Source organism: Monopterus albus, unplaced genomic scaffold (genome assembly GCF_001952655.1).
Source record: "Monopterus albus unplaced genomic scaffold, M_albus_1.0 scaffold188.1, whole genome shotgun sequence".
Lineage (NCBI taxonomy): Eukaryota > Metazoa > Chordata > Actinopteri > Synbranchiformes > Synbranchidae > Monopterus > Monopterus albus.
This window is the reverse complement of record NW_018128068.1, coordinates 470,714-485,482: the sequence shown is the minus strand read 5'-3', so window position 1 is coordinate 485,482 and position 14,769 is coordinate 470,714. Positions and strand designations below refer to the sequence as shown.

The following is a 14,769-nucleotide window of genomic DNA, read 5'->3' as shown; positions in this document are numbered from 1 at the left end:
CGGCTGCACAGTGAGACACTGGACTGATATGTAATTTGTTCTTAACCACCCTAATGTAAAATAACTCGACCAACCAGATGAACACAGGGCAAAAGTACAATATATTTGGAGGAAATGAAGATATTAAGTGTAATACATTTATATATGGTGATGACAAGAGCACAAGCAAAGTATGGTTTGAAGTGTGTCATTGTCGCATTTCCTCAACAATTTCTAGGATTAAGTTCACTTCTACTTGACTTAACTGATACCACTGAGCTGCTGTCCACAGTATTTATCAGAACAAACATGTACAAGACAAATGGTTCTGCTTGGGGGTGTTATGACAAAACTGAATAAAACCATTTGTTTTTCTGTGTGTTAAGCATTTCTATTTTCAGAATATACTCTCAGTTGGCAGTTTAGCTAAAAACAATGCAGTCTCATACAACAGTCCTACAATAAATCTTCCTTCATGAAGGTGATAATGATGAAGCTGTTTTAGAGAGGTGGCAATTCAACTGATTTAACATCTTGTGGTGTTGTTAAAATGTTACATTATACTAAGATATGTTTCTATTATTTTTCCACCCTATTTATACTACTTAGCTTAGGCCAAATAACAGAAATACTTCCTTTACAACAGCAGTTAAGCAGCACCACCAGCTACATCCTCCAAGATGATCACAGAATTGAATCAAGGCTTCTCTAAAACAGTTTCAACATTGTCATCTTCATGAAGAAGGATTATGCAGGACTGTAGTCTGCATTAGTTTTAATTAGGTGTTCATAGTAAACAAGATTTTCTGAAATTTTTCACAGGACTCAGAAATTTGAATTCACCACTGTATGTTGTCAGTAATATTTTATTTGCATTTCAAAAAACATGTTACCACAATGGAAACACACAGAGAAGAAGAGAAACAAACTATGGCACCAGAGCACCATCACCAGTGTGTATGCAGCATTACACCACAATGCCACTGTGTCTTTGTGTCCACGCTGGTGTCTGCTGACTGAGTTCACGACGCAGTAGCTGGTTGAAGGGGACCAAACCTCACAGAAACACCTGACTTGGTTCCGTTTGACCAGCCACAGCAAGGCGTGTTGCTTCAGCTGGAAGAGGCAGAGCAAGAGGGTGCGAAAGAGCAGGAGGAGGCACGCAGTGAAGAGGGGAAGAGGGAAGGTTACAGGGGTAGACGATGTAGAAAAAGCAGGAAATGAGAGAGGAGCAAGAGAGGAAATAAAAGGTGGACTTCATCTGCAAGCAGTCAGGCCTGTCACGCCCTCTTCAGTCTTACCTGATAAAACACAAAGGGAGAAAGAATATCCTTATTATTATATTATCTTTACAGAAACAAGTGTCTACATGTGACCATGCAGAAAGTTCCCATTTAGAGGATTGGGAATCCTGACAGCTAGTGACATTGCCCTATTTCCTTTCAAATCCAGGCTACAGGAGCACACTTTCACCCCTAGTGACAGCTCCCTCCCTCCCCTTTTTCTTTTTTGAGAGTCTTGTGGTTGCTATAATGGGTGACAGCTGTGGTCTGTCAATCCTCCTTGACTGTCAGCAGTTGGGGCAGGGCAGGAATTTTTCAAGAAGTCCCTGAGACCCGATCAGTGGCCTTCGGAGTAACGTTAACTGTACACATACCCAAGCAGGAGGAGAGAGAACAGGCCTTTCACCTGTTTCCTTGTCACATACACACACACTTATGAATCACAATATCCTCCTACCAACTCATAAAACAGACAAAGGCACACTCAAAAAATGAGTGTAGCTCCACCTTTCAGAAGGGTCATTCAAGTTTAAAAATAAACAATAGTGGAATTTTTTTTTTCTCCTTCCCCATGTGGTTGGTGCTCATATCCCCTTGAAACCACACACTTCCTTACATTCCATAAGTGGTGTATTAATATGGGGATATAAGGAAGCATGTCCTCACAAGGGGCAACAACTGGATTCGCTGCTCCTTGGACACAAGGCACCCTTTCATAGTCGCAGATGCGGAGTAGCGGCAGCAACCAGCTTAACAATGGTTAACTGTGACAGAAAGAGGGAAGTGGGATGGGGCTAAAGAAACACATGATGGCGGCTTCAATCATCTGGGCCACTTATTCACAAGACATTTAGACATTTTTATCTTGTAGGAGGAAGGTTTCATTTTTGCTCAAAGTGTGGATTATTTGAGGTTAATTTTCTTATTACTATCTTCTAATTAAAGCAAAAAAATTGTACTTTTCAGTATTACAACAAAAATATTAACATAGTCGCTGACAATATGCATTAAAAATTGAAGATTAACGCTGCCAAATACCAGCTGCCAATGGAAAGATGCTGCTAGGTGTTGAAATAACTCTGGAGGGTGAGGCAAATACTGACTTCCAGCAGACAAAGGTCACAGTCTGTTATTTCCTAAACACCATGCTGTGCCAAGTCATGTTGATCCCAACAACTGTGTGAAAATGTTCCTTATAAAACTGTTTAAAGAAGGGAATGGATTGAATTCATGTTAAAAGGGAACATATTTGAATTAACACTGAGCTTTATTAAGATTTTAAATATGTTTTACTCACCTTTATTGAACTGTGTTGTGTCACCTCCTGTGGGTTTTCCGGTGATGAGTAGCTGACGTTGAGCTTGAGGCCACAGTGGGTTCAATGTCTCCTACACAATTACTGTTTTTATAGTGGTGTCTTACTTCCATGAGAAATCTAACTGCCGCTATGTCAAAACAAATGGCCATCAGGAAGACTAGCCCATCTATTTTAGCGAGGTCATGATGTCAACACACGTCAAGAAACCAAATTTCCTGGCTCTTTCCTGTATCACACCTCGACTTCCCCTCACCTGATGAAGGACTTGGTGTGTTGCGCCTGTTACAAAACTCACAGAAAACACCCAACAACAGATCTGACACCTGATTCCACTCACACAGCGCTGCAAGTCAAAGACACTGAAAGATAAGTAAAATGAGTGCATCATCTGAATCTATAGGGTTTTAGGTTTGTCATTCTGATATTTACCTACAAAAAATACTATATACAACAGGTAGCTGGAAAAGATTCTGATACAAATATCTATCACCAAAATCACATGCTACTGTTAAAAAAAACAGACAAAAAGCTCACAGACTAACCTCCCTCCTTGTCCCTCAAGCTGCCCTTTCCACCCATCAAAGCCCAGACTCCTCAAACTCTCCCTCCACTTCCTGAGAACCCTGCTCTTCTCCTCTCTTCACCTCCTCCTCTCCTGCGATCAACCATCCTCCTCCAAATCTGGCCAGTGAATTGTGCCCACAACAGGCCTTGCAGATCAGCCTTTTCTATCCCGCCAGGAGCACCCCCCTCCAAAGCGGCCTCCCACCTGTTGATGTCCTTTAGAAGCCCCGGGCCTCTCCTGTGCCTCCTGTCCGGCCCAATCAGGGCCCTGACAGGGGGGAGCCAGCCTGTGAAATCACACCTCTCAGCTGTTCACACTGGGCTTGAGACACCCTACACCCCTGCCGGTCCTGTGCTCAGCCCCCCCACCCCACCCTGCCTCTATTTTACACCGAATGTCAACGGGTTCTTTTTGGATAAAAAAGAAATTTAGACAGAAAGTGAGGGATGCAGAGAAACAAGGAAGCAACTGTGTGATGGGTGTGTTTTATTGAGTTTCGGGGGTACAATCAGAACAGCAGTTACAGCAGACTGAGTCACAGCTGAAGCCAAGGTTCAGGTTCATCCCAGTTTGGTTTCTGGGCTTCCCTTTAGTTTCATAGTATCACAGTAATAGGGAAAAGTGACGCTCACTGTCTCACTTCAAAAGCCATTTTCACATTGGACAAATCAGTCTGCTTCACAGTTGAACAAATGTTTGATACATTGAAACATAAACCTGAAGCAGAGCCAGTGATATATGAGGAGCATGAATACGTTATATGGGTGTTCTCATGGCTCCATAAAAACAAGCAATAAATTCTGCAGTGGGCAAGTGTAATTTAAGCTACTTTTGTGGGAAAGGAAAAATCAAGAGATAATGCAAAAAAAACAAAAAAAACAAAACTATCATCTGAAAGAGTCGGACACCAAATCACCACCACCACTATATTTTCATTAAACATGCTGTTAATGTATTTTATATGGAATCTGTAGGTCCATATATGACTGTTTTAAAGCACCTGTTGGACCATACAGTGATTATCAATAGTGTGAGGCAAACAGCCTGAGCACAGGGGTTCGTTTTCATCTGTAGCAAGCATAAGCCGCTCCACTAAGGTCAACACCTGTGTTCTAAAATCAGCACTGGGCTGGGTGCGATAGGAACCCGGGCCTCATTCACAGAAAGCTCGAGCTCAGAGAGGGGGGCTTATATTGAAACCTAACGCTCTCCCTATTTTTGAATCACTCACTGTCCGCAAATAGCAACCCCATCACATCTTTGTAGCTCCCGTTTTTCTCTACCACAGGATGTTTAAATTCTAACAGTTGTTCAATATTTCCCATGGCTCCGAGCCAGGGTGTATCACAAATGCAACATTTCCACTAATGTCAGCTATGCGCCAAAGCCTTGCCAGATATAACTGAGTGTTAGGAACATCAGACCACTTTTGCTGTTGAGCGGATTCTCGGTTGCTTGTACTGGACACAATGGTAAAGACACACATCATAATGCTACTGTTCCTCCTATTGGGACAGCTGATGCCTGTCACAGGTCGAGGATTTGCCAACAAACATATCAAAGTGTCTCATCTAATCATGCGTCAGGCAAAAGGTCTCATCTTACTTTTTTTTTTTCCATCTGTCAACCCCTCTTCTGTTTTATTCAGTTGAGTTCCAATCACTGGTCTGCTGATCATTTACAGATCATCAGTCATCCCTTTAAAATGTACCCTAAAACTGTTCATCTAAATACTGTATATGATTTCACTCATTCACAAACCCATTCTGCCATTTTTAAGAACAATTAAGCCAAAATATGGGGATGACAATGCAGGAGTTCAGTGGTTGGGTTGCATGTTATCTATAAATTGGGCCAGGAAGGGTTATTTTTAACCCCTGTTCGCATACCGGGGGCCCCGTTTGCTAATCACTTTGTTCCCCACCTGCTCCGTTGCCAATGTCCCACTGCTTCTGGGGAGGTCACCAAATAGTTTTCTTGGCAGGAGTTAATATTTTCCCTCTGGACAGCAGGTAGGAGTTATACCGACTCACCCCAGAGCAGTGTCTTCAGCAGTAGTAAGCATGGATTTCTATTGGTATAAATAAACTGGCAGCTGAGACCAAACCAGGACCTGCACATGCACAAGAAGGGACAACCTCACAGATTATTTTGGAGGAAGCTCTTGACAGCAGAGTTAACCTTAGCAACCATTTAAAAAGTAGTTAAATTTCATATTATTCACAAAAATTTCACTTGTTTGATTAGATGTATGTTCTAGGATAATCTGTGACAAGAGTGTAAAATATGTTGTGATGTGCCAGAGAATGGGTTTATGTTCATAAATAAAATGCAAAGCAGGTTTTAACACTTAAAAATGTGTGAAAGATAATGTACAAGACATAATATCTTCTTATTGTTCTTATAAACCACAGAAGACAGAAATATGCAGTGTGCGAGAGAAAAATTCCACAATATAACAAAGAAATGTGACATTTTTGAAGCGAAACAGATTAATAATGCTTCAAAATCACACCAAGAAGTAAAAGTGAGCTGCTTGATCCCAACAAAGATAAAACAGATCACATTGTACTATGCTGCTGACTCATTACATGGTCTGACATGAATGCCACTCTGTCCTTCTCTGGGTACACCAGTTGCCAGGGCTGAGGTTGACACAGCTGTTGTGTGGAGCCTGGTCCCGTGTGGTGAAGCAAAGGAGCAGAAAGGTCAAAGGTCACCTGCATTCAGGCTAAAAGAGAGAACAGGTGATGGAGAGGTGAAGGCAACTTGCTCTTGTGATTCACAGGCAGACGCGTGGAGGTAAATACATTTAGGAATGAAGACTTGCAACAAGTTTGGGTTATGAGAAAGTGACAGTCTTAGAGTGAAGGGTTTTAGGTGTCTGATTACAGTATAACAAATAATAAAACAAACCTGGTGAAGACTTGTTGTTAAACAGGAAGTGGCCACCCTAAATGGTCCTGTTGTAATAGTCAGGTGGCATGTGAGAGGCCGGGTGACAGGTGAACTGCAGTGTGGTGGATGCATGTCAAAGCTGACTATATATGTATATATTACTACATATGCTATCGTTGTTACTGTGGAAACCTCATTGTGACCTAGCATGACAGGATGATTCAAGGGTCATAATAAAAACCAAGTTAATTTGCTCTCAATTGCAATAATACTGAAAAATCTTATACAGAAAAAAACTGCCTCTATTTACAATTGTACTGTAGAATCATTTTAATATATTCAAGATTTTTATTTGCCATTTATGCATAAACAGACAGTCTAGGCATATAGGAATTCTTGTGCAGGGCTCTCTTGGAGTCAACTAAAGAGCTAAAAGCCAGAAAAAGAAGAACACCTAGTCTAAAAATAAATGTACATAAGAATAAAATAGTAAATAAAATCAGAAATACAAAAATAAAATAATAAATAAAATGGTGAATTTCAAATTTACTATAAATAGATATTTACATACAGGTAGAAGGGATGCAAACAATCTAAAATCCCTGTATCTTAGTAGTGCAGCATAACATATCAATATAAAGATGAATACAATAGGTATAAATTGTTGTAACAACCTTTTTTTGCAGTGTGGCAGAAATATATTTTTATGCAAGCAGTATTTCAAATTGGTAGTGATTCATTGCTGCAGTTTGCCTGTCAAATCTACTTCTGAGGACTGAAAAGAGTGGTCAACTGGAACTGTTTCACCGCATCAGATCACATAATGCTTTACTTTACCAGTCTGTAATATCCTAATCATGTCCTAGGAAGTTTCCTAGTTATCACACCAACAAACTCATAAGCCTTCTTTGATACTATAACTGTTTTTATACACTTCCTGGCCTTGTTTGTCACTTATGTTCATGAAGGAACAGTTGCATTAATATTATGCTGATGACTAAATGTTTTACTCTTTCTGCCATTTCAAAGTAAGTTGACGCAAACCTTTGCACTCAAGTATATCATATAGTAAATATGTTTGTTACAGTTCTATGTGACAAAACCCCAATTTTACTCTTAACCTCCTACATTTCCCTGCCATCACATGAAAACCTTTTTTCTGATGCTATGTGGAACATCTATTCATATGATTCTTTCTTGTTGCTCTAGGTGGAAGAATGAATGTGGAGAAGCTTATGGACAACCAGGAGCCTGTGGGGGTTTTCAGTCAGCTGCCTAACGTCAACCAAAAGGGAATGACAACTGCAGAATAGCCAGCATCAACAGCGACAGCAACAGCAGTAGCAGCAGCAGCAGAAGCGAAGGCGACAATGTGATACAACAGAGATGAGGTTTATGGTGGGCAGACTGTTGGGGCACTGGCTGAATCAGCCGCCCAGCTGAGGATGGTTAAAGCAGGAGTCAGCGGTGATCAACAGCAGTCTCTGTTCTCTCCAACTTGTCTGCTGCTGCTTGTTCTTTTTAGGAACATGTCTATTTGAGTTCCCAGGCAAATTGTCACATTGATGTTGTTGTCATAATATCTGAGGTTGTTCACTTTTTGCCACATTAAAAAACTTTAACATTCTCGGGACACCCTGATGACATAAGAATTTAATTCACCAAACATCAACTGCAACATGCATAGATTGAGTTCTGCTGGGGTTGCTTGTTGCATACTGTTGCACACAAGTGCCGTTTCCTGACAACTCTTACTGTCAAGGGATAAAACGCTCCACTAAAATACCAGGATGCGCATCCACGGGGTTGGAGATATTGACCATGTAGTGACAACACCTCTTGTTAGAGTCTAACTAGGATATCTCTCCCCTCTTATTTTATCCCAGTGTTCCATATAATTAGGGCAAAAAATACCTCAGTTACTGGTAGTTATTTTGCCCACAGCACCCTACCATAACTGTCTGTGTTGATGAGTCAGACCCATTTGTAAGGTGAAACACAGCACTGCTACCTGGCATTTAACTAACATGACTACAATTTAAGATCCGACTTGATTACTGTAAATCTTGTCATTTGATGTTCTTGTTGTTGTCTCCTGCCTTTGCTACATCTCTTTAGTCAACTCTGTGGGTTTGGAGAAGACAATGGCCCGCTGTTTGAAGCACTCAGCGAGTAACTGTGGTCTCAGTCTTAAGGATCATCTTTTGTTGACTTTGATCAATCATGTACAGCAGCTGGTTTACATCAGTACAAGCTAAGTATTATAAAATGAAATGTTCAGTAATCATGTACAACATTTCATATTTAACAGAAGCTTCTTGACAAACCATCACCTTCACATTTCTCTTGCTTGTTATATGGTCATTTGGGCCATCAACTGATACATGAATAAGTGTATAATATATCTTACAAAACTAAAAGTGTATTGATTTTTATGCTATATCTTTATAAAGAGCTCCATTCAACCCTTGACTGGCCCAACACCTCCACTCGTCCTCTCAAGGGGGGTAACAGCTGTGCCATCACCCTCAAGTCACATGACATAGGCAGGTGGGAGAAACCTATGTGAGACAGCCCCCCCTTTTTCTTCTCTAATATTCTCTCTGAATGTCAAACCCCTCACAATCTCTGCTCTTCAAGGGTGTGGCCATGTTGTATTGCTGGAATGTGCTCTGCATTTGTAACTCATACTGTATGTCTGATCTCCCACATTGATGAAATACCATAGTCGAATCTCTCTCTCTCTCTCTCTCTCTCTCGCTCCAGTCCCTGCTTGTAGCTGCTGTCTCTCCCCAGAGACTGTCACTTAGTAGAGAAAGCATCCATTCATGAATGGCCGTCATATAATATACCACTATGTCTGTGTTTTATAAATTTTGTGAGACCAGTTTACTTGCCCCTCTGACACTGGAAATATTTTTACTTTAATGTATATATTTTGTAAAAATGACAAAAACCCATTAACTGACATATTCTGTACTGCATTCCAGTGAAAATGTCCAATGATATAAAATATAATATTAGGTGGAATTTGACATACACATTTATAGGCTACCTATGGTTGATTTAAATTATGTGAAGCCATTGGTGGTGTGTATGATAAATTTCCCTGGAAAAATATTTAATTCCAATGCCACAATTGAGAATAACTTACAAATTTAAAAGTTTTAAATCTGTGGTAAAGCATAATAGCACAGTGGGAAAACAAGTTCATAAACCATTGCATAGCAGGGCTAGAGTCATTTTGTGTTAATTGCAATAATGGAGGAAATTTTTTCCAACATGTTTTTCATTATAATTGTCAAAAGTTGCATGTACATTTTTTAAAACTAATGATAGCAGGACTGATACACCCTGCTGCAGTTCCCTTGTACAAGGGACTGAATCTCCTCTTTACCCCAACAGTGCTGCTCTGGAGTAACCTTGCTCTAGCCTACAGGGGGCAGCCAAAAAGAGAACTTAGTCACTTGTGTATTACTACAAAGTTGAAGCAATACTCGCATATACTGCAAAATGCTGTTTCTGATAAAAGATAAAAGTTCCATTTGGATGTTTAACCCGCGTCACTCTCGCAGTAGGAACCAAAAGGAGCAGGTTCAGTTTCTGAGGACGATATTTGTGAACGGACTTATTCGCTTTTCAGCGAATGAACACATTTTAACGTTAAAATCACTTTGATAATTCAGAAAGTGGTAACGTAATCAAAATTAAAATGACTTGTACGTGTAGACACGGAGTCGTGACTTGAGATTGACGATCGTCTGTTTGTTACAATATGGTGGCCGCGACGTTCTCCTCTTCAAACTGACCATAAAGTGGAAAGCCGTCATATCAAAGGTTAGTATCAATAACGTCTAATATATTTTAATTACACATGTGTAATCTCAGCTGCATTAGCAGGGACATAACGTTAAAATGCATCAGTGCTGAAAGAGGTCACGCCTTTTCTGTTTTTTTTTTCTACACTGCATAAAGTTAGCTTCTTTGGGTGATGCAGTTCTATAATGAACCTTTAAAGCTGCGTACCAGCTGCTACATTTCCGCTGTTGACAGTTTGATATTTGTTCTTCCTCAAGAGGAGACGATGTTGCTCACAGCTGGTCGCCTTTCCAGAGTGCTGCAGCTCACCCTGGCGGTCATCAAACCAGATGCTGTAGCTCATCCTCTGATGTTAGAGGTCAGCTCAAAAGAAAGTGCTATATTTTCTTACTTTTAACCATATTTTATGCCAGTTCCATTGTCCATGAATGTCCAAAAAACATTTTCCTGGAGAAAGAGCATCCTCTGTATGACATTACTAATGTATAGGTCAGCTCATACCACCTTCTCTTATTGACAATGCCCCCTTTTCCATTTACCTCTTTGGTAGAAATATACACACAGTATCCTGCATATACCTTTGATTCAACTAATTGACTGTTTGTGCCCTTCAGGCTCTTCACCAGACAATCCTCGACAACAACTTTGTCATTGTTAGATGCAAAGACCTTGTATGGCGAAGACAGGACTCGGAGAGATTTTACGCTGAACATTCAGGTGTGAACACAACTCATCTACGTTAATATGTATTAAAATGAACAACATTTTTCTTTGATTCTACCAAACATAGTGATTCCATCTGAGAAAAATGATTCAACAGCCTGTTTTAGAGGAGTGGATATGTTAAGACAAGTAATTCGTCCCGTACACTACTACTAGAGCAGTTACACACTGGGAGAAGAAAAAAATTTAATCAGTGTTTATTTGTATAGCATATTTCAACAACCCCCAGGCTGACCAAAGTGCTTAACAATCAATAAGGTAAGACAAAAATACAGGCTTACAAAACAGTACAGTACACTCAATCAACAATAAAACCACATAAACAGAATTAACTATGATATCACAGACTCTACTGGAGGTTTCAAAGCCAATTTGAATAAGTTTTTAAAGTACAGTTAAGAAATTGTCCTGAGTTTTAAAAAAAATCAATTAAAGTTGGAAAACTGTGGTAACTCACTTTTGTTTTGCTTCTTAGGTCGATTCTTCTATCAGAGACTTGTTGAATTCATGTCAAGGTAAGTCTTAATTCACACTGACATGATAAATGTACAAATCCCAAGTCACAACACAACTTAATTGTGTATCTGGATAGTTTTCTGTCTGATGCATTTGAAATGAAATATTAGGGAAATTTCTATACCACATAACCCACTGGCCTGATACAGACAAAGCTCCCCTCTGTTGATGGTGTAGCTGTTTCAAGCTCAACAATAAATCATCTTTTGGAACGTTACAACTGGAGTTTCCATTATCAGCAAACTGCCATGTTATCACAACACCCCTGGAGCAATTGTCTGAAAATCATTATGTAACCTTATCACAATAGCTCAACGAACACCCAGTGGGCTGTAAAAGGTGTTTGTAATCACGGCGTCCTTGTTGTCTCTGTCACAGCAGTGAATCGGTAGTTGCCACAGCAACCCTCTGTTTCTAGTTATTGGAAATGTGTCAGCCAGTCCAGCTTGAAGTAGCTGCAGTTGGCATTGTTTAGCTAAAACTGATAAACCTATAGCTGTGTATGCTGAATTCATAGCTGAGTTCTTTTCCCAGAAGGTTCTAAAGTGGATAGATTGGGTTTGTATGAAGTGTCGATTTTTTGGCCCCGTTAAAGCCTCAAAACGCATCCAATGCTCAAAATCAAATGTGTTTATCAGCCCCACAGAGCAGTGTATGGTTTTGCACTGGCTGTTTATGGCTACTCAAACTGCTGCTGAATTCTTTCCCACAGCGGTCCAATGCGTGCATACATTTTAGCAAGAGAGGATGCCATACGTCACTGGAGAGAACTGATGGGGCCCACCAAAGTGTTCAGGGCCAGATACACCTCCCCTTCCTCCATCAGGGCTCGGTTTGGACTCACAGACACAAGAAACACAACTCACGGCTCAGGTAGGAGTCGCGACTTGTCGGTGCTTCATATCTGCCCTACACTCCATGCATTATCACACAGGCTGTGAATCACATACTGCAGTTTCACTAGGTTTAGTTGTGGCAATAAATTGCTTTAACAGTGTAATCATTGGACACAAATAGCAACACGTTTCAACTTGATTTAACTTGATCCTTGCATTGAACAAATACTGTATTTCAATAGTGGATTAGGAAATGTATTAATATTTGCATGAAATTACTAAATTTCCACTCAATTATTCATTTTACATTGTATTCAGGAGGAGATTGTTTTTAAGCCCAAAGGATAGAAATTACAGCAATGCAAAATCTCTTGGAAGTCCATTATATTAAGGTGGCATTTACAGATCACTTCACGTTCTGAAAGTGCACTACATTTATCCTTTGCCATCTTATTTTTTTATGTTCAGTGCATCGATAAGTGAGTGTGTTTTTAAAATGATCAGATTTTACCTTTTCCCCAGATTCTGTGGAGTCAGCACAAAGAGAAATCAGTTTTTTCTTCCCAGACTTCTGTGTGGAAGAGTGGATGGAGAAAGAAGAACCATCGTTCAGATCGGGACAGATACATTACGACCATCAAAAACAAATCCACACACTCTCAGCACAGAACTGACCGCACAACTGCTGTCACAGTTACTGAGCAACAACATGAGGTCAAGGACACACGCAGAAGTGTTTCTGCTACTGTTTAACCATTGTTCATATTAAAATGCAAGCTACCAGAGCTTATGTGACCTATAATAATTTATACCGTGTTTGTTGTTCATCTCTGCTCCTCAAAGTGCCAATGTGTTCACTTCCATTTTTGCATTATTAAAGTGGATTTTCTTTCTATGCAGTAAATGCTTTTGCCTGATTTACTGTTATTAGAAAACACATATGACCAGAGAAGTAAGACACTGTATTCTGCAAATCAACATGATGTAGTAAGACAGTAAATACATTATTGTCACAAACTCACACCCAGGCTTCATTGTAAATAGTGCAGTAACCACAATGGGTTCCCCTTTCCTGAGCCATACAGATTGTAGCACAGCAGCAACTATGTATTGTGTATCAGTGTAACAAAACTATAACATAATTATACCTTGTGAATATTCAGTAATGTAAAATATCAATGTAATTATAGATTAACACATATTTGTCTTTAAGGGCATAATTTGGGTTCACTCATTTCTAAATTAAAGTCCACTTAAAAATTTGAAATGTGCAATGAAATGATTTCCTCTGCATGAAACTGACCGTTGTGATATACTAAGAATTGTTACTGTAAAATGTAGTTTTGTATTTTCTGTGACCAGTCTACAGTCTTACATGTCAAAGTACAGTCAAACATTGTAACAGGGACTGAAAATCTACTTTACAGTAATAAATACAACATGTTTTTAAAGAAAATGATCCATGTTTTTAATATGACAATCTAAATTTAGGTGGTTAAAGTCTCACAAAATCACACATCCTTGTGTCAACTATCAGAGGTTTTGTACACAAAAACAGGTTCAGTTCATTTCACCGTCATCATTTTTCTTTCTTTTACTTCTTCCAAACTCTCCTGCACTCAAGTATTTTGTGTGGCCACCTGTTTGAAAGCTTCCACAGGATTCATAACCTCGTAAGTTGTGAGCGATTTCTTCACCTTCCCATTCTTGTCCACCTGATGGATGCTCTGTGTCACTGTGATGGTCACCTGCTTGGTCGACATCCGTTTGTCCTGCCATTTTGTCTGATAATGGTGAAGAATAAATAAGGGGATGCTGTAAACATACTACCCATACTACTTCTTATCATGTATCAGAAAGAAAAGCATCAAAATGATCACATTTGAGAAGCTGGAACCAGCAGATATTTAACATTTTTGCTTAAGAAATTAAACCAGAGATTATCCAGTTATTAAAATAGCTGCTGTCTACTATTTTGTCAACAGACTAATCAGTTATTTGACTTGTGGTTTCAGCTCTAAATGTAATATATGAACAGGACATAATGAAAACAAGATGATAGTTGGTTTCTCTAGACCTTTTATCTACAAGTAGATAAATGGTATGTCAATAAATTAATATAAAAGAAAAAAAACAAGCATTGAAAACCATCCAGGGAGAAACTTACAATCTCTTCAGTGTGTAGAATGCTCCGGCGCTGCACTGTGGTGCCAGATGAAGGTAACACCTCCTCCTTGGGTGGAGAGGCCAGTATTTCAGGGGGGCTGCTGGGCTTCACGTCGTTCAGACTGGCTTCAGACACAGCCGAGCAGACCTTCAGGTACGCCTGAGCAGGAGGAGGGAGGCTGTCTTCGAAGAAGTCAGGAACTGTAACAAAGCCAAAACTCGGGTTTGTCCTGAGGAACAACTACACCGCTCAAACAATCAAGACTGAATTCACTCAATCAGTCAACCCCAATCAAATTGCTCACTCATAATGTTTGCTATTACTACCACTAATAATAATAATGTTGACAGTATGAGGAACCATTTCAGAGGTCATTTCCTAATTCTAAAAGTTGGAGTCTGTAGTAATTTAGGAGCTGAAACTGCCATTATTGGACATACAGTTGTCAGGTTTGCTCGGCCGCTCTGGCCTCCCTCACCTTTCCTACTGTCTCTTGCCCATTTACACTAATCACGTTCACCTGTTCCTCACTCCCTTATCACCAGCTGCACTTGATTAGGTTGCTCACTATATTACCCGGTTTCACTCCTCAGTCACTTGCCAGTTTGTTCTAGTCTCTAGGCCAACTTTACTCCGTGCGTTTTCAACAGCTACTGTTTTTGTGT

The 14,769-nt window shown here is 39.9% G+C and overlaps 2 protein-coding genes across 3 annotated transcripts in view; one reads left to right on the top strand and one right to left on the bottom strand.

Moving 5' to 3' along the window:
- The first annotated feature begins 9,629 nt into the window (after nt 1-9,629).
- Nucleotides 9,630-13,388, top strand: nme6 (NME/NM23 nucleoside diphosphate kinase 6). Its single transcript, XM_020617336.1, has 6 exons — nt 9,630-9,880; nt 10,120-10,220; nt 10,477-10,579; nt 11,061-11,100; nt 11,814-11,974; nt 12,460-13,388. Exons 2-6 carry the CDS (start codon nt 10,128-10,130, stop codon nt 12,609-12,611), a joined length of 549 nt encoding a protein of 182 aa, XP_020472992.1. The 5' UTR covers nt 9,630-9,880; nt 10,120-10,127; the 3' UTR covers nt 12,612-13,388.
- An 87-nt stretch (nt 13,389-13,475) lies between these two features.
- baalcb (BAALC binder of MAP3K1 and KLF4 b) overlaps nt 13,476-14,769 on the bottom strand; it is a 5,353-nt gene continuing 4,059 nt past the window's right edge. For both annotated transcript variants that reach the window (XM_020617333.1, XM_020617334.1), the window contains exons 4-5: nt 14,105-14,304; nt 13,476-13,721 (exon numbers count right to left, since the gene is read on the bottom strand). In XM_020617333.1, coding sequence (XP_020472989.1) covers nt 13,557-13,721; nt 14,105-14,304 — 365 coding nt within the window. In that variant the 3' untranslated portion in view covers nt 13,476-13,556. The remainder of the gene's footprint in view (nt 13,722-14,104; nt 14,305-14,769) is intronic.

Coding starts and splice junctions, on each gene's coding strand:
- nme6 (XM_020617336.1), top strand. CDS start 10,128: ATGTTGCTCACAGCTGGTCGCCTTTCCAGAGTGCTGCAGCTCACCCTG. Junction 10,221..10,476: donor CTCATCCTCTGATGTTAGAG/GTCAGCTCAAAA, acceptor TGTGCCCTTCAG/GCTCTTCACCAGACAATCCT. Junction 11,975..12,459: donor AAACACAACTCACGGCTCAG/GTAGGAGTCGCG, acceptor CCTTTTCCCCAG/ATTCTGTGGAGTCAGCACAA.